At 34.3% G+C, this 17,500-nt stretch overlaps 6 protein-coding genes and 1 pseudogene across 7 annotated transcripts; 1 reads left to right on the top strand and 6 right to left on the bottom strand.

Moving 5' to 3' along the window:
- Positions 3,817–4,272, bottom strand: LOC104778940 (thionin-like protein 1). Its single transcript, XM_019240126.1, has 2 exons — positions 3,987–4,272; positions 3,817–3,884 (listed from the first exon to the last, which is right to left on the bottom strand). Exons 1-2 carry the CDS (start codon positions 4,270–4,272, stop codon positions 3,817–3,819), a joined length of 354 nt encoding a protein of 117 aa, XP_019095671.1.
- LOC104776985 lies at positions 4,684–6,561 on the bottom strand (annotated as a pseudogene).
- LOC104776984 lies at positions 8,419–9,353 on the bottom strand. Its single transcript, XM_010501165.2, has one exon. It carries the CDS (start codon positions 9,224–9,226, stop codon positions 8,810–8,812), a length of 417 nt encoding a protein of 138 aa, XP_010499467.1. The 5' UTR covers positions 9,227–9,353; the 3' UTR covers positions 8,419–8,809.
- Positions 10,752–11,686, bottom strand: LOC104776983. The gene has a single exon (XM_010501164.2). It carries the CDS (start codon positions 11,557–11,559, stop codon positions 11,143–11,145), a length of 417 nt encoding a protein of 138 aa, XP_010499466.1. The 5' UTR covers positions 11,560–11,686; the 3' UTR covers positions 10,752–11,142.
- Positions 12,901–15,289, top strand: LOC104776982. 2 transcript variants are annotated; one of them, XR_002037511.1, is made up of 5 exons: positions 12,901–13,175; positions 13,397–13,986; positions 14,071–14,169; positions 14,958–15,089; positions 15,151–15,289. XR_002037511.1 is itself a non-coding variant. In XM_019243722.1 (4 exons), exons 1-3 carry the CDS (start codon positions 13,052–13,054, stop codon positions 14,161–14,163), a joined length of 807 nt encoding a protein of 268 aa, XP_019099267.1. In that variant the 5' UTR covers positions 12,901–13,051; the 3' UTR covers positions 14,164–14,169; positions 14,961–15,085. The 2 variants fall into 2 exon arrangements, 1 of the variants encoding a protein (XP_019099267.1); XM_019243722.1 differs by lacking the exon at positions 15,151–15,289 and having other exon boundaries at positions 14,961–15,085.
- LOC104776981 lies at positions 15,313–16,443 on the bottom strand. Its single transcript, XM_010501161.1, has 4 exons — positions 16,229–16,443; positions 15,867–16,086; positions 15,727–15,772; positions 15,313–15,641 (listed from the first exon to the last, which is right to left on the bottom strand). Exons 1-4 carry the CDS (start codon positions 16,353–16,355, stop codon positions 15,558–15,560), a joined length of 477 nt encoding a protein of 158 aa, XP_010499463.1. The 5' UTR covers positions 16,356–16,443; the 3' UTR covers positions 15,313–15,557.
- Positions 16,907–17,490, bottom strand: LOC104776980 (auxin-responsive protein SAUR64). The gene has a single exon (XM_010501160.1). The coding sequence runs from the start codon at positions 17,409–17,411 to the stop codon at positions 16,986–16,988; it is 426 nt and encodes a 141-aa protein (XP_010499462.1). The 5' UTR covers positions 17,412–17,490; the 3' UTR covers positions 16,907–16,985.

Raw genomic sequence — 17,500 nt, 5'->3', positions numbered from 1 at the left:
TATAACTTAAATCATGAAAACAGCTTCTCACATATTGGAGAAGAGACATTTGACACATGTGCTCAGGATGCTAGAATACATGGTGCTAGCTAGTCTAGGACCTCTAGGTAATGTGACCATGCATGTCTTTTTTTTTTTTCTTTTTTAAATCTCAATATATAACGGTGACACAGAGCTGAGAACAGCTTGAACTAAAAAGAGTACAGAACTTACCTACTTACCTAAGAAACAAACAAGATTAAGGTTGGATAACCTCAACCAAGTGTACAAATAGGAAACAGAAGGAGGAACATATTTCTGAGCTCTTGATAGAGGATCTAACTTACTACGAAGAGTACTGTTTATATCCAAAATGATAGCTGAGGGAGGGCGAGACACCTGAGCATGCAACCTACAATTCCGCTATTTCCAAATAGAGTAAATGGAGGCTTGGAACGATAGCTTGATGATTAAAGCGATAGTTTTGTATTTTATGTGTTGAATTACTCAAACCGAGCCGAATATACAATATATCTCCTCAGTAAATGTTGCAGCGTATCACATTTAAAAGACGTTAAACATAAATAAAGTGCTTTCGATTTAATTAAAGAGAAAATAAACAAGCTCTTAATTAAAATCTCGCATGATTTTCTCCACAATGCCAAAAATTCCTTTTTCAAATCAAAGGATGGTTTGCTAATTCAACTTTCAGCGGGAAAATGGTTGTAGTGTTTTTTCTTCTAAATTCGTCTAAAGCTTTTATATATACTTCTTAAATGATGTATTTTTTGAATTTTCAGACATATATATATATATATATATAGTAAAGAAAAAATAATGTTTAGTTATAAATACATCATTTTTGTATGAAACATTTTTCTATAATTCTAGTTAATTACCAATAGTAATTCAATATTTTCAATAAATATATCTTCAAGTTTACAATTTTTTGTTATTGTTTATGAATAAACACATAAAATACTAAAAAGATAATAATTATTTCTTAGTAACAAAAGAAAAATCTAGAAATTGACTCTTTTAGGAATAGAGGGAGAGTATTTGGTTCATTTGGATTCAACAGTTATTTTAAAAAAATGTTTTGCATCATAAGTTTCATCTTTCGTTTAATCAATAATTGTACATTGCATTTGAAATTATCAGTTTTATCAGATGGAACTGATAACGTACTTTTCCAAGTATGTCTTTTTCTCTTAGTAAAATAATAAGGAACACGAATAAATAAATAAATTGAAGCATACTTGAAAATTGATGTGTATATATTCCTTTCTACTGAACTGACATTCATACTAATGTAATTGCAATTGTTTATTATTATAACTTTGCAAAACTGAAACAACGAAAGCATAACCTAAGTCAATTTCTTGCGTCCAAAGGAATCATCTCAAAGTTCTTTCTAGTGGTCTGGTAACTCGGTTTCCTCTTAAACTCCATCTCCGTCCTTTCTATTAAACCCAAGGTTCTTCATATTCTGTTGATCATGAGCATCTACGTTTTGATTATCTGGCATCTCCTGCGAACTGAAACAAAATATCAAATGACAAGTCACAGCAGAAAACATATAGTTAGCTATCTTCTCTTCTGAACTATGATTCATCAGTCAGGTCTTTCTTACCTGTAATCCCTGTTGTTGCAGATTCTCTAGAGACTCTCTCCTCTGTCGACTCTGTTTCAAGGCTCAGTATATGTTGTTGCAGATAGCTTCGTTTTTTCAATGGAACTCGAATCTGGTCCATCCGACCTATCTCGTTTGTTTCAAATACCAAGTCTTCATTCTCCTGAGGAACACGTATCGACTCCGGTTTCATCAAAATAATCCACTGCAAATAGCAGAGGAAGTTCTTGTTTGGTTTCTTGTTTACCTTTGGTTCTTCAACGGATCGACTCTGATTCTGTTTCATGCTTCTTCTCTCAGCTTCTTGCTGTTTATCTCTAGTATCTTCTGCCATTAAAGTTGAGAGTAAGTTCTCGCATCAGTTTCTTCGACTTCTTCTTTCTTCAATCTTGTCTCTTAATCCGCTTTTGTTTTCTCACCGCTCGTCTACTCTGAAAATCAAATGAAAGAATGGTTTTTATTTGCATTAAATCACTTTTTTCACACGAAAGAGAATATACATTTGCATCTTGATTTTTTATTGGCGGGAAAAAACTTCCGGGTATTTTTATGGATTTTATTATTCTTCAATAACCAAGAAAATATCAAAAACACAACAATTAAGTTCCAAATAATATTTTAGAAAATATTCACGTACGAAAACTTTCCTTTTTCTTTATACCACTTAAAAAGTTAAGAAATCATGTACATTTGATACAAACCAGTTTCACCAGTTCTCTCATGGTTGAAAATGAAAACTATTTAACTAAAAAAGCTACAAAATTATGCTAATGTATATGTGTTATATTGTATGAACGATACAGGGATTAGATTCTAATTTCGTATAGTCTACTCATTGGCTTTTGTTTTCCTAATATACCAATTAGATTTCCCCCAATTCAGCTTTTGTTTGATCCTGCAGTTGGTTTCAATTGATTTTTTTTTCCTCTAATTTTGTTTTCCTTTTATATCAATTAATTTTCTTGTAACACAAATATATAGAATTGAAAAAAAAAATCCTTTAGATTTAAATATTGAATTGATACAAACAAATGGTTCATATCTTTTTATTTAGACACATGAATGATCGGAGAATAATACTAATATCACTTCTCACATTTCTTGGTACACTTGTTTGAGCATGATTCCACACAAGCTGATACTATTTTCACATCTGTCCATAACACACAAACACCAACCAAAACCATTAAACATAACGTCAAATAAATACACAATATCATAATCTCAACTACATATATATGGTTATCCATTTGAAGAATAAGAAAAATGAAGGGGAAAAAAAACATAAAATTGTAGTATACTTATGCTTACGTAACAACCACTATGACTTAGAGGATATAAAACAAAGTATAAGAGAAGTAAAAAAAAGAACATGTTTTCTAAACATATTAGAACGTAATCTTAAGAATATATATGATTTGCATAATTCAGGGATTACGTAAATATTTTGTTTCCTTAAATTTCGTATTCAGTTTTCTTGTTTAACATAATTGTAGAATATACTTTCTAAATTATGAAGAACATAGAGTAAAGTGTAGAATTAGTGTTCAAATTTCCGTATGACACATGATAAAATGTAGATTTCATATTCTGACTTCAGTAGAATATGTATAAAGTAAAGAAAACAAATTATAAAATTTGTAGAATATAGAGTTATGTGTAGAATATATATTCTAATTTATGTAGAATATATACAAAATCCGACTTCTAAAAGTTTTAGAAGATATATTTATTCTAAAGTTTTCAAAACAAGTAGAGTGCGAAGAATTTGTAATCTACATTATCTAGAACATGTATATTATGTAGAATTTATAATCTAATATCTTCAGAATATATACAATTAGTAGAAGATGTATTATAAATGTTGCAGAACAATTTTTTTTCAATGTTAAAACACCAAATTTTCATCAAAAACACCTTATGGCAACCTTTTTCTTATTTCTAGAATTTGATTTTAGGGAATTGAAAATTTAAAATTGCTTAAAAGTTAGTTTGATTTTTTTAAAGGGTAATTTAGGCATAGTGGCAAATTTAGCGTAGAAGGCATAATAGGACAAATTGAAGAAAAATGTCCTTTTAAATCAAATTTACCTTTATTAATTGGCTTGCTGACACAAAGCGTATCAACTCAGGAAAGAATGTTTAATCGGTACATGCTACTGGTATATAATTTAGACAGTAATTTTCATAATGTAGAAGAAAAATCAAAAGTTCTTGTGGGAGCACGTCTCTGAACATGAATCCACGCATACTGAAACTTTCTGCACATGATCTGCATGCCCCATATATAAAACAACAAACCATAATATTAGTATTGTAAACTGAAAACTAAGACGACCTTTATAAAGAACTGAAGAAAAAAAAAAAAACTTACCTTTGTCGTCGATTGATGAGGATGAAGCACAACGATCGGTAGCACATCCGAGGTTGCAGTAGTAATCAGTTTTTGATTTTGCCTTGACAGAAAGTGTACGACGTTTACAGTCCTTGACACACATAATAGGACATAGTAATTTTTTTAAACCGAAGGATAAAACACCACACCCCGCAAGACAACCTGCGTAACATACTGGGAAATACAAAACAGCCTCTGTCTCGATCAGCATGTTCTCCATCACCAACATCATCACCACTAACATAGCCATTCTTTTGTTCTCCATTTTCTTTAAAATTACCAGTTTTTTTTGGCTGAGAATATTAGAATATCTTTGATTGAAAGTGTGATTGTTCGTTTGTGTAACTAAGGTTTATTTATAGTGATAAGTTGGTGGCTAGAGCAGTATATTCAATCATATATTTTAAATGATTTGAGTTTTTAATATGATTTTGATGATTTTAGGGAAGTTATTGTAAAATCATGCCAAATTTATATAAAATCATGAGATATAGATTTCTATATTTGTTAATTTAAACAATATGCTAATACATATCAAATCTAATGAGCAATTGTACTCAATTAATCTCTATCGAATATTTTACCACAAATTATATAACACAACACAAAAAAATGAATTAGAAAATGTGTAATTGTGATAAAATGATTAACGTTAACGTACGAAAATTAGTATCGAAACTTTCCTTATTCTTTATACCACTAAGAAAATTAAGAAAATTATGTACATTTAATACAAACCCGTTTCACTAGTTCTCTGATGGTTGAAAATGAGAACTAATCAACTAAAAATGTGCATCTTTTACAGTAAAGATAAGATCAGAAGCAACTAGAGATCATATTCTCACATAAGTGGCTTTCCATTTGAAGTCTTCTCTTTTTCCCCCCGGCGAAGCTATGACAAGTAAAACTGTGCATCTCATAAAGTATATCGTTCTTTAGCATCACGACCAAGAGTTTTTGCATCCTCCTGAAAAGAAAAAAAAAACAAATTGGACAAGTCACAACAATTGCAGGGAGATTGTAGTTTAGTTTTAGGAGAACACAAAGATGTTGCAGAAATTATACATGAACTATAACTCCGATTGTGTCATTGTAACCAAGAAGTTCCTTCCACTGCTTTCCAATGCTTTGCTGCAACAAACACCGCAGTAAGATATCAAAACCAAGATCCTGGCCCTAGTTTACTGAAACGATGAAACCCAACTGCTACAAAACTAAGCCAATGTATGTATGTGTTATTGCGTGAACGAGATTAGATTCTCTTCTCGTGTAGTCTCCTCATTAGTTTTTGGTTAAGAACTCGGGGAAATAGGGAAGTTCACTAACTACATGTTATATATGTTTCCTTAAGAACAAGGTTTTTTTATATTACCTGAGCATCCTCATCTGCAGTGTTCTTTGTCCATATAGAGATCCTGTCCCCTCTTGCTCTGAAGCTCAAAACTGCCCCGCAAATCTCATCCCCGTGGTCAAATTGCTCACCAACTAACGCAAGTAACTAAAACAAGGATATACAAACATCACAACAAGCAGCATGGCCAAGGGAAAAAAAAAACTACTACAATAAACTCCTGAACGTCACAAATACCGTGTTAAGCCAATTGGATTCTATTGTAGCTTTAGGGAACATCATAGTCCATTTGCCTCCATTAGCACAGGTAGGATCTTCCCATTTCGGATCAATCTTATGTTTGAAGCAGTAGAGATCGGCCCCTGGAACCCACTTGGTTGGAGGATGACTGTTATTGTAAAGACTGCATCAAGTAATCAACAACAGCCCTTTATCACATACAACTGATACAAGAAGTTAACAAGTTTTTAAACTCATCCATCCATGACACAGATATAAGATTCCTTAACATAGAATAAAATAAGGCACACAAAAACCAAACTAGCTTGTTAGATGGAAACAATAAATGAGAACCTGATCATTATTCCTGAGTAAAGAAAAAAGTACAGATACCAGTGTAAGCATTCTCCAATACAAAACTTGAGCAAATCAATGAAAGCAACGCTTCTACTCAATCAAATCCATGAATCCATTCCAATTCCCTCTAGCTAAGATTTGCTCCCGTAAATTCATAAACAAGAAAGAGAGATCTGACCTCCAGAACTCCTCGATAGAAGAGAATGTATACAAAGATCTCAAAGAGCTTCCCCATGTGACTTGGTTCGATTTCGAAGATGGAGTATCGAACCAAAATGCCCAAGAATTCTGGAACAAGTGCGATTTCTTGATTACGGTTGTTGATTTCTTCGACGCGAAGTCGTTCCCACCGGAAAGAATCGATTTCTCCTTCGACGGACCTTCATCTTCGACGGAGGAGATAGGCCTTAATCGCCGGGACATGCTTCTCTTTGAGGATAGGGTTCGTCGGGGTGTTAGGATCGATGTTCTCTGCAGCCATCATCGTCGATACAGAAGAATCTTCAACAACCACCATTTTCTCTCTTGCTCACTCGCTCGTTCGCTCGCTCGATCAGTTAGTTACTTTTTTTCCGTTCGCTTCGCTCCGTCGAGTCCGTTCCCAGTTTTAAAGACGGTGGAGAGAGAGAGCGTAGTATTTATTCTTTAGTATAAAGCCCAGTTTTGGTCCATCAGGCCCATTTAAGTGCGCGGGTTTCATTTTTTTCTTTCTAATGATTGTTTCATATAATAAAGTTTAAGTTTGGAATTAAAACAGAGACAGAAACAGAGAAAAATGAGATTTCGACTAAAAAGCTCTCGTCAGGAGAATGCTCCCTACCGTGGTGACGAAGCAACCAAAGGCAAATGTTTTTTTATTTATTATTATCAGTTAAGATTTATAACTTTTTAGAATTCTGGGGATGTTCAGTGTTCTTAATGAAAAGTAATTGTAAAACATTATAGGGAAAGTGCAAGAAACTGAAGACGCTAAGAAGAAAGAAGAAGAAGAGTACGTACATTGACCCGTGGCTCTTTTGTATGGTGTGAAAGGTCCGTTTTGGTGAATGGTTTTGTTCTGCTTCTCTAGCGGCAAACTTTAATACTACTTATGTTAAAAAAAAAAAAAAAAACTAGTTAACTGTACTACTTAAATGCACTGTGTGTGTACTATATAGAGATGAGATCGGAGTTATCGGACATGGAAAAAGTATGTTCTAGAACATCTTTAAAAACAAAAACAAAAAAGTAATAATGAAGTAAACAGTGAAGTTTGAATCTTTTAAAAAAAAACAAAAGAGACACCTTGGACTCGCGTAACGGCAACAAGTCTCTCTCTCTTCCTCTCTATAACACTCTTTCATCGATATCTGTGCGCTTTCGCTTTCTCCTAAGCTCTCTTCTAAATCTCTCTCTCTCTCTCTCTCTCTCTCTCTCTCTCTCTCTCTCTCTCTCTCTCTCTCTCTCTCTCTCTCTCTCTCTCTCTCTCTCTCTCTCTCTCTCTCTCTCTCTCTCTCTCTCTCTCTCTCTCTCTCTCTCTCTCTCTCTCTCTCTCTCTCTCTCTCTCTCTCTCTCTCTCTCTCTCTCTCTCTCTCTCTCTCTCTCTCTCTCTCTCTCTCTCTCTCTCTCTCTCTCTCTCTCTCTCTCTCTCTCTCTCTCTCTCTCTCTCTCTCTCTCTCTCTCTCTCTCTCTCTCTCTCTCTCTCTCTCTCTCTCTCTCTCTCTTTCTCATTTTTAGGGTTTAAGACTAATTTCTAGTTTGCCAAAACTGGATCTATTTAGCACAGTTTTACGCCCATGGCTTCACTTCTTTCAAACTCGTATAGAGATTCCTTGGAAATGGTAAGATTTGCTATATATATATATATACTAGAGAGTTATTTTTTGATTTGTGGGTTCTGTTCTCAATTTTGGTTGCGTTGCCTTGTGTTTTCCTAATTCTCTGCTTTTTTTTTTCTTGATTCTGTTCGTTTTTATCTATAAATGTAGGCTTCTCGATTTGTTTGGGTTTTTCATAATTTATACAAAACACCATTCATTTTTAGGTTTTGTGGTTTTGTGATTACTGCAAGAAGCTTGATTTTTGTAATAGGAGCCCCGTGAGTGAAATTTTAAAGGAATCTTGAGTCTTTGATGAATGTGATAAGCAATTTGATTTTTTAAAGGTTTAATAATATCAAATGTGATTGTTTAGCAAATGACGAAAGCTTTGTGTCAAAAGCCCAATTTTAGCTGTGGTTTATTGGAATTAATGATCCAAGTAATGCTGTGTGTGTGTGGCTTAAATCTAAGGTCACTTCTATTAGGCTGTGACGGTTGTATTCGTTTGAGGGGTCTTAGGAAATCTTGTTCTCACTTTGTCTTAGCTACTGCATTTATTGTGTGTGTATATCTGTTTTGGTTTTGCTTTCTTCTTTAAATTCATTCTTGTAGTTAAGAATCTTTTTCATATCTTGAATGTTTTTCCCCTGTTTTTTTATAGGTCATCATACAGTTGAGAAACGAGATGTTGCCAAGAACTGATCCAAGGACATTCACCTGGTTGGAACCGGTGAGTTGAGATGTGTTATCCCCCACCCTCCACCCAGGGTTGGGGTTAGGGAATGAAGCCATTGGTCCGTGCTTTGTAGGATAGATGTATAAAATTATTTGATGTCTATCTTCTCTTCCGTTTGGAGAAATTTGTTTCGTAGTGTTACTCTTGAACTATCATCATTTCTGATTCTAATACAAAGTTTTTTTTCGATTAATTTGCATTCATAATACATCCTGAGGCAGTCAGATTAGGGTCCTAGTGTTAAAAAACACGACAATGAGATATCCTACTGCAACATCCATGTAATCAAATTGAAAGCAATACGTATGATACTCGATCGAGTTGTTTTGGACTTCTTGAGTCATGGAAGGAATGCGCTTGTGCTGTCTCTAGGTGGATCATGACCTTGTGAGACTTCTTGACCTTGACGAAGCCAAGACGGCGTGACATTAGATGGGAATACTTTCGTTCTTGATTCAGTAGTGTTTGATGCCTTCCTATCACTGACGGCATCCGAGAAACTCCTGAGTTCGTTAAGTCGCTTCATCTTTTCCTTCTTCTGCTTCTTCTTCTGGAAAGAGAGGAAGAATGAAGCCAACACTTTTGTGGCTTTCTTCCCAGATGATGATGATGATGAGGAAGAAGAAGAAGAATCTTTCTCGAGTTTCAGTTGCCGGTAATGGCGTCTGGGACAGGTCTTGGTGATTCTGATCAGGAGGTTCTTACAACGCCGCATAATCTTCTGATTAAACGTAACTAGTGATCCCGTGGCTCTCATCTTGTGTTTTTTTAAGCGAAAGCAAAGTTCTGAACAGGGTATGTGTTCCTCTCTGCCTCCCTCAGGTGGGGTTCTCTTTTGTAGCCATCATTTATGGATTCTGGGCAGGTGGGTATCACGTTTTTGAGTACTTGGCTTAAGTTTGTGGTAAGCCATGATTATGATGATCTTCACAGAGGCTTTTTGTCTTCTCTCTACGACTGAGTACTGACAAAGTCCTCTTACTTAAAAAGTGCTTACATTCTTAGTAGTTTCTTACATTAGTGTTTTATAAACTAAAATTTAAACCATCAAAAATAGGATATTCTAATTTGTAGTTGACAAATATATTTTACAAATATTTATTTTTAAAAATGGAAAATGTCTACTATATTTTATTTTCTCATTGGCTTAATGCATCATTGACTCGGATTTCTAAATTGAAACCATTGGTTCTAAAATGGTGGTAAAACTCGCCAGAGTAACAGCAGTAACAAAGGTGGCCCAATACGGTAATCACTTCACAGTTACATAAGGCAGTAATTTATGTTCGTAAGTATTGGTAAAATAGTGAAATTCAATAATAATAAAAATAAAAAAGTAAAAAAAAAACAGATTCGTCAACAAGAAAACCCATATCAATGATAACAAATTTAGTTTTGCATCATCCAAAAATAGTGAAAATCAATAAATGTTCATTGTACAGTAGAACCTATATATATATATATTAATACTTTTTAAAATAATAATTGCTATAAATGAATATATTTTTTCAATTCAAATTGGGCTAGTATAATTTTGGACAAAATTTGATAAAATAATAAGATAATATTTTTTGAACTTTTTTTATAAATATATGGTCCATAAATAATATAAAATAATAATTATACAAAATAATCGAAATATAGGTATATGTATATATACTAATTTTTGTTAGAGTTCATTTCTAATATTATTATTATATAAAAAACTTTGAATATTCTCTTTAAAATATGATAATTATTATTTTCATTCTATCAAAAGATTAGTTATATTTATTCATTCTTATTTTAAAAATTTTCTTTTGAAAAAAAATATCAAATTAGGAAAGTCTCTCTATGAATTAATAATTATTAGTTTCTTGATAAATTAAAATTTTTTAAATTAATAAATTTTTATGGTCCCAACTTTATTAATTTATTGTATAATCTTCTAAATGAGTAAATTCTAATGTTGAAATTGATTAGAAATGGAAATGTATTGTTGTTGAATAAATAAATTTTTAATTAAGGCAAGTTGAATTAATTTTTTTTTTTTTTTTTTNATGCTGTGTGTGTGTGGCTTAAATCTAAGGTCACTTCTATTAGGCTGTGACGGTTGTATTCGTTTGAGGGGTCTTAGGAAATCTTGTTCTCACTTTGTCTTAGCTACTGCATTTATTGTGTGTGTATATCTGTTTTGGTTTTGCTTTCTTCTTTAAATTCATTCTTGTAGTTAAGAATCTTTTTCATATCTTGAATGTTTTTCCCCTGTTTTTTTATAGGTCATCATACAGTTGAGAAACGAGATGTTGCCAAGAACTGATCCAAGGACATTCACCTGGTTGGAACCGGTGAGTTGAGATGTGTTATCCCCCACCCTCCACCCAGGGTTGGGGTTAGGGAATGAAGCCATTGGTCCGTGCTTTGTAGGATAGATGTATAAAATTATTTGATGTCTATCTTCTCTTCCGTTTGGAGAAATTTGTTTCGTAGTGTTACTCTTGAACTATCATCATTTCTGATTCTAATACAAAGTTTTTTTTCGATTAATTTGCATTCATAATACATCCTGAGGCAGTCAGATTAGGGTCCTAGTGTTAAAAAACACGACAATGAGATATCCTACTGCAACATCCATGTAATCAAATTGAAAGCAATACGTATGATACTCGATCGAGTTGTTTTGGACTTCTTGAGTCATGGAAGGAATGCGCTTGTGCTGTCTCTAGGTGGATCATGACCTTGTGAGACTTCTTGACCTTGACGAAGCCAAGACGGCGTGACATTAGATGGGAATACTTTCGTTCTTGATTCAGTAGTGTTTGATGCCTTCCTATCACTGACGGCATCCGAGAAACTCCTGAGTTCGTTAAGTCGCTTCATCTTTTCCTTCTTCTGCTTCTTCTTCTGGAAAGAGAGGAAGAATGAAGCCAACACTTTTGTGGCTTTCTTCCCAGATGATGATGATGATGAGGAAGAAGAAGAAGAATCTTTCTCGAGTTTCAGTTGCCGGTAATGGCGTCTGGGACAGGTCTTGGTGATTCTGATCAGGAGGTTCTTACAACGCCGCATAATCTTCTGATTAAACGTAACTAGTGATCCCGTGGCTCTCATCTTGTGTTTTTTTAAGCGAAAGCAAAGTTCTGAACAGGGTATGTGTTCCTCTCTGCCTCCCTCAGGTGGGGTTCTCTTTTGTAGCCATCATTTATGGATTCTGGGCAGGTGGGTATCACGTTTTTGAGTACTTGGCTTAAGTTTGTGGTAAGCCATGATTATGATGATCTTCACAGAGGCTTTTTGTCTTCTCTCTACGACTGAGTACTGACAAAGTCCTCTTACTTAAAAAGTGCTTACATTCTTAGTAGTTTCTTACATTAGTGTTTTATAAACTAAAATTTAAACCATCAAAAATAGGATATTCTAATTTGTAGTTGACAAATATATTTTACAAATATTTATTTTTAAAAATGGAAAATGTCTACTATATTTTATTTTCTCATTGGCTTAATGCATCATTGACTCGGATTTCTAAATTGAAACCATTGGTTCTAAAATGGTGGTAAAACTCGCCAGAGTAACAGCAGTAACAAAGGTGGCCCAATACGGTAATCACTTCACAGTTACATAAGGCAGTAATTTATGTTCGTAAGTATTGGTAAAATAGTGAAATTCAATAATAATAAAAATAAAAAAGTAAAAAAAAAACAGATTCGTCAACAAGAAAACCCATATCAATGATAACAAATTTAGTTTTGCATCATCCAAAAATAGTGAAAATCAATAAATGTTCATTGTACAGTAGAACCTATATATATATATATTAATACTTTTTAAAATAATAATTGCTATAAATGAATATATTTTTTCAATTCAAATTGGGCTAGTATAATTTTGGACAAAATTTGATAAAATAATAAGATAATATTTTTTGAACTTTTTTTATAAATATATGGTCCATAAATAATATAAAATAATAATTATACAAAATAATCGAAATATAGGTATATGTATATATACTAATTTTTGTTAGAGTTCATTTCTAATATTATTATTATATAAAAAACTTTGAATATTCTCTTTAAAATATGATAATTATTATTTTCATTCTATCAAAAGATTAGTTATATTTATTCATTCTTATTTTAAAAATTTTCTTTTGAAAAAAAATATCAAATTAGGAAAGTCTCTCTATGAATTAATAATTATTAGTTTCTTGATAAATTAAAATTTTTTAAATTAATAAATTTTTATGGTCCCAACTTTATTAATTTATTGTATAATCTTCTAAATGAGTAAATTCTAATGTTGAAATTGATTAGAAATGGAAATGTATTGTTGTTGAATAAATAAATTTTTAATTAAGGCAAGTTGAATTAATTTTTTTTTTTTTTTTTTTAAAAAGTGAATCAAATAAATAAAGACTTCCTTATCTCTTTCCTCTGTGGGAGATTCTGGTTTAGCCCAACATAGAGACAAAAAGGAGAACGCAGTCCACACACACACCAACCAACTCACACACTGGAGGAGAAAGAAGACAAATTTTGAAATTTAAAGCGAAGAAGAAAAAACAGTTTCATTTTTCGCCGGCGACGACCCGAATCGAATCATGCCGTCCGGTGCGAAGAAGAGAAAGGCCTTGAAGAGGAAGCAGCAGCAGCAAGGAGCGATTGGTGGAGCTACTACTAGTACTACCAACCATAAGGGTTTCAATGGCGATAATAATCTCCATGGTACATTTCATACCCTCACCACCCGCTTCGTTTTCGTTTTTTTTTCTTTACGATTCGTTGTTGCTAAGGTCGATAGATGATTTTGTTGTTGAAGAAATTAGTATAGAATTCATGGTTTAGGTGTATAGGGAGAGATCTGTTTTGATTTGGCTCGTATCACTCTAATCTTATTGGTGTGATTTGTTGTTTGATATTTTGATTTAACAAAAAACGTTTCTCAGGGAATGATGAACATGGAAGGGGAAGTGATGATAGCAGTTTGAGTTCTTCCCCTGGTGGTTCTCAAGGAAATGAAGAATTTGGGGAAAAAGATTCACCTGCTGCTGCTGCTCTATCCTCTTCTGGTATGGTGAAAGATGCTGCTAAGGAGATATCTAGAGATGGAGATGTTACTCAGGGACTTGGACCCAAAAGAAGTGGCAATGCTGTTGCGGTTGAAAGAGGAACTGATTACAAGAAAAGTGTTGTTGGGAAATCAACCAATTCCTCTTCTGAAAACACAGCCAAACATGTAGCTTGTGGTAATCCAGTTACGGAAATCACTCCCGTTGTTGAGTCTGTCAAACCTGTGGTGGTTGTTCCTCTCTCCAAAGCAGTGACCTCTGAAAAGAGTGAGCATGTTGATGAGACCTCAACACACTCAAGCTTGGTCAAAAAGAAGTCTGAAAAAAACGGAGAGAGTCTTCCATCTCCGGGACTTGAAAACAATAATAGTAAGGTGGTGGTTACTCTTCCAAGATCTGCTGCTGAAACTAGCAAAAATGTAGAGAGCGTAAGCAACTCTGAAGTTCCAGTATCCTCTGAGGAAAAGGTAGCATCTCCGTTCTCCTTTTTGCATCATATACATGTGTTTTTCGTTTCTTTTCAGTTGGCTGAATCTTCTTGATGTATGCAGTGTCTATTGCTGCCTGGTCCACCAGTTGTCCGAAGGACTTCATGGCTAAGCTGCTGCGGGTTGTTTGATGCTATGACAGGATCTGATAGATAAACACAGGTTAGTCTTGGTTTATGATTCTTGGTAGATATACTTAATCTGGTTGAGGCTCCTGATTACTAAGAACTCCCGTGGCCTTCAATTGTGATATTCTTCTGATGGCTTCCTTGAACTCCTATAATATATTATCACTGAACTACATCACTTAAGTCTGTAAATATTATATTATTGTATAATAAGAGGCTTCTTGGAGTTAGATTTTGGATTGCCAATGGCTCTTGAGTAGATTCTTTAGCTCAGAGTTCCAAACAGTTAACTCACTTTTAAACCGATTTCTGAGAGGCTTGTTCTTCCTTTAGTAGTTACTGAAATTGGTTAGAATTAATGTAGCTATCTAACAACACAACTCATGCTTGATCATTCAACAACGAGAAAATTCGTTTGAGCTACAACAAAAATATAGTCTCGCAGCAATCTGATCATGTACTGATGCATAATTGTATCTCGCACATTATTCTTTTCTTCAAAAATATGATTGTGTTTATGTAATAAAATTCACTTCCTTAAGTTAGCTTCTCTCATTTTTCTTGTTTGCAAGTCTTGATTGATATTAGCTACCTTGATGTTGTTTATTTGGGTTGCCAAAAAATCATTTCTAAATAGCAGTTAGCCTAAACTCATATACTAACATCTTTCCACAAGCAAAAGGATCAGATTCTTTTAGTTTCTCTTCGTTTTTCCTCAGGGATCAAATCCTTTTGTTGTGTTTGTATGAATATTTATCAAAATTATCTATTTATTATGTTAAACCTGTCTCATGAACGTGTCTTCTCTGCATTGTCCTGCAGCAGAAGAGCAGGAGATACATAAAAAGGTGAATGCGCTTGACAGCCAAAACTTAAAAGACAACCAAAAAAACAGGATTTGCGGTCCGTACACTCTTCTCTGTACATCATGTCTTTGATAGATAATAATGTGGGGGNGTAGAGATAGTCTCACCAGTTTGGCGTTTCTCCCTTGAAGCTCGATTTCTTTCCAAGNGGGCTAGCAACATACGAGAACAAGACCAAACATCCTTGATAGGGTTAAATCTCTTTTTCTTTTTATTTGAAATACAGTCTTCTTTTGTTCATTATACCGATTTTAGATTCATGAGACTAAATATAGTTCTATTTCTCTATCTTCCTTCTGTAGTTCATTAGATGTGTTTAAGAGGTTTGATCGAAACCAAGCCTCAAAGTTTGAATTTATTCCATGAACACAAAGTGACACACACAAAACAAGCTCTGATCCTTTTGTACATAAAGAATGCATGAATTCATCTTAAGCTTCCTATGAATTTAAAAATCACACACACACAAATACAAATACTCGCACACACTCAATCCCAAGTTTCGGATGATTGACACGAACGGAAGAAAAGAACCCCAAAAGCCCATCATGATCCCTTAAGGTCTCTTCACGCCGTGAACCGCGGCGATGTAAACAAGCTGTGTGACTGAGAGTATGATCAAGAACGCCTCCATGGTTCTCTACAGAGAAGAAGACACATGAAGTCAATAATTCTGAGATTTCCTAAACTGAGTCTATGAGATTCTAGAATAGAGAGAGTCTCACCAGTTTGGCGTTTCTCCCTTGAAGCTCGATTTCTTTCCAAGCGAATCTGTGGAAGAAAGAATGTTTAGTCTTACCATCGATGTCTTAAAAGATGATGCGATTGCTTGTGAAACAAGAGAGGTTTTCTAAATTTATATTACCCCATGGCAAGGACTGTGAGGGTCCATGCAATAGTTGCAGCAGTGGCTGCAGCCGGTAAGCTTCCCACGGTCCAAGATCGAATGTGGCTAAGCCCTGAGATAGTTGAAGCCGCCCCAACCACTCCCGCCAGCAACGCAAATATCACAAAGAATCCTGTCGCTGCGTTTCCCATCGGGAAATATATTGGGGAGAAATGTGCTGGAAGATTTAAATTAGGCCCTGCTCAAATTTGTTTTCAAAAGAACCCGAAATGTTAGAAGCTCATGAACAAATAGTTTGTGCCAAAAGCATACAACTTCGAGAAACGGTTAGTAATCATAATCGTTAACCAACCAGTTGTAACTTAGTTCTTTAAACTTACCGACTTCAAATCCATGGTCGATGGCTCGGTTCATGGCCCATCCTCCAATGCCTAGAACGATCACATACATGCAGAAGTTCAACACAAGAAGTCCAGAGGCAACCGGTTTCATTTGCTCACCCGCCATTTCGCCTTTTGGAAAACTACGAAAGCGGGAAGGAAGGACAAGAAAGAAGAATGAGGGAAATTAAGTTTGTTCTTATTTGGAATGAGGCATAATGAAGCTACTTTATATACTAACTCGTATTGTTCTTTTCTTGTTAAGGCTGCTGGTAATACAAGAAAGGTTGATTAGAGAGTTGTAAAGTTCATAGCTTCAAGTTTAAGGCAGTTCTTATTAAACCCAAGATTCTTGGCTTTGTTCTTTGTACTTATAGAAAGTAATTTCCAATTTTCAAGAGTTTTTTAAGATGTTCTTACAGAAGACAAAAGTTAGATTCTTTACCAGTTTTTTTATGTCTCCTTATTTTGCTTTTTATCCGGTTGGGACATGGTATTTATTCTTAAACAATTCTCAATGATTTTAGAAGAATTTCAGAATTTCGAATTGGTACTTTTATGAAAACTTGTTTATTTTTGCCTCATCCACAGATTCGGACATTCAGTTCCTTATGTGAACACTTTCCCCAATTGTGGATTTTTGTTGTTGTACAAATCAAGTTTTCCCATTTCAAACAGTAGTGGTAACTTTTTTCATGTATAATAGTATAAAAATATCTAAATCTTTACAAAAAAATCTCTCTTCTCTAAAGAAACTCTAAAACACAAACAATTGTTGAGTACTCTGTTCTTGTTGTTGCAAAGAACAATGTAAAGAACATCTTGCACTAGAGATCGACATTAACAAAGCCTTTTCCGTATCTCCGTCCATTCTTCTTTCGACCAATTTGATTAGATACTTTAAGAAAACCGAATCGAATGGCAACGTGATTGGTCCGTCCGTGGAGAGGCCAAACTCTTCTTCAGATATCTTCAAGAGCTCTTGGAAAACAGAGTTGCTCAGGTAACTTATAGGAAAAGCAAAGCGTGTGCGATCTGTCGTGTAAACCACAAAACAGCCCTTCTCTGCAGCGGTTGAGCTAGTAGCAGTACTTGATCTTTGGAATGAGATCCTTTTCCTGTGTAGGGCTGCTCTCTGTTGCCATTTCTTGGCCATCTTGATAAGCTTCTTCGTGTTCATCATTCTTTTCAAGAAAATATTTTGTAGATCTGAAAAGACGACAAAGAGTTTGTAAGTTGTGTTGTAGAAAGAACTCTTTGAATGCAAGTTTT

Source organism: Camelina sativa, chromosome 3 (assembly GCF_000633955.1).
Source record: "Camelina sativa cultivar DH55 chromosome 3, Cs, whole genome shotgun sequence".
In the NCBI taxonomy this organism is placed as follows: domain Eukaryota; kingdom Viridiplantae; phylum Streptophyta; class Magnoliopsida; order Brassicales; family Brassicaceae; genus Camelina; species Camelina sativa.
This window is presented reverse-complemented; position numbering and strand designations above follow the sequence as displayed.

Excerpts from the sequence above, each read along its gene's own strand:
- LOC104776983 (XM_010501164.2), bottom strand. The coding sequence starts at position 11,559 with ATGAGAGCCACGGGATCACTAGTTACGTTTAATCAGAAGATTATGCGG.
- LOC104776981 (XM_010501161.1), bottom strand. The coding sequence starts at position 16,355 with ATGGCGGGTGAGCAAATGAAACCGGTTGCCTCTGGACTTCTTGTGTTG. Across the intron at positions 15,773-15,866 it reads CTCACAGTCCTTGCCATGGG|ATTCGCTTGGAAAGAAATCG; the intron begins GTAATATAAATT and ends TTTCTTCCACAG. Across the intron at positions 15,642-15,726 it reads AAGGGAGAAACGCCAAACTG|AGAACCATGGAGGCGTTCTT; the intron begins GTGAGACTCTCT and ends TCTTCTCTGTAG.
- LOC104776984 (XM_010501165.2), bottom strand. The coding sequence starts at position 9,226 with ATGAGAGCCACGGGATCACTAGTTACGTTTAATCAGAAGATTATGCGG.
- LOC104776980 (XM_010501160.1), bottom strand. The coding sequence starts at position 17,411 with ATGATGAACACGAAGAAGCTTATCAAGATGGCCAAGAAATGGCAACAG.
- LOC104776982 (XM_019243722.1), top strand. The coding sequence starts at position 13,052 with ATGCCGTCCGGTGCGAAGAAGAGAAAGGCCTTGAAGAGGAAGCAGCAG. Across the intron at positions 13,176-13,396 it reads TGGCGATAATAATCTCCATG|GGAATGATGAACATGGAAGG; the intron begins GTACATTTCATA and ends AACGTTTCTCAG. Across the intron at positions 13,987-14,070 it reads CAGTATCCTCTGAGGAAAAG|TGTCTATTGCTGCCTGGTCC; the intron begins GTAGCATCTCCG and ends TGATGTATGCAG.
- LOC104778940 (XM_019240126.1), bottom strand. The coding sequence starts at position 4,272 with ATGGAGAACAAAAGAATGGCTATGTTAGTGGTGATGATGTTGGTGATG. Across the intron at positions 3,885-3,986 it reads CTCATCAATCGACGACAAAG|ATCATGTGCAGAAAGTTTCA; the intron begins GTAAGTTTTTTT and ends TGGGGCATGCAG.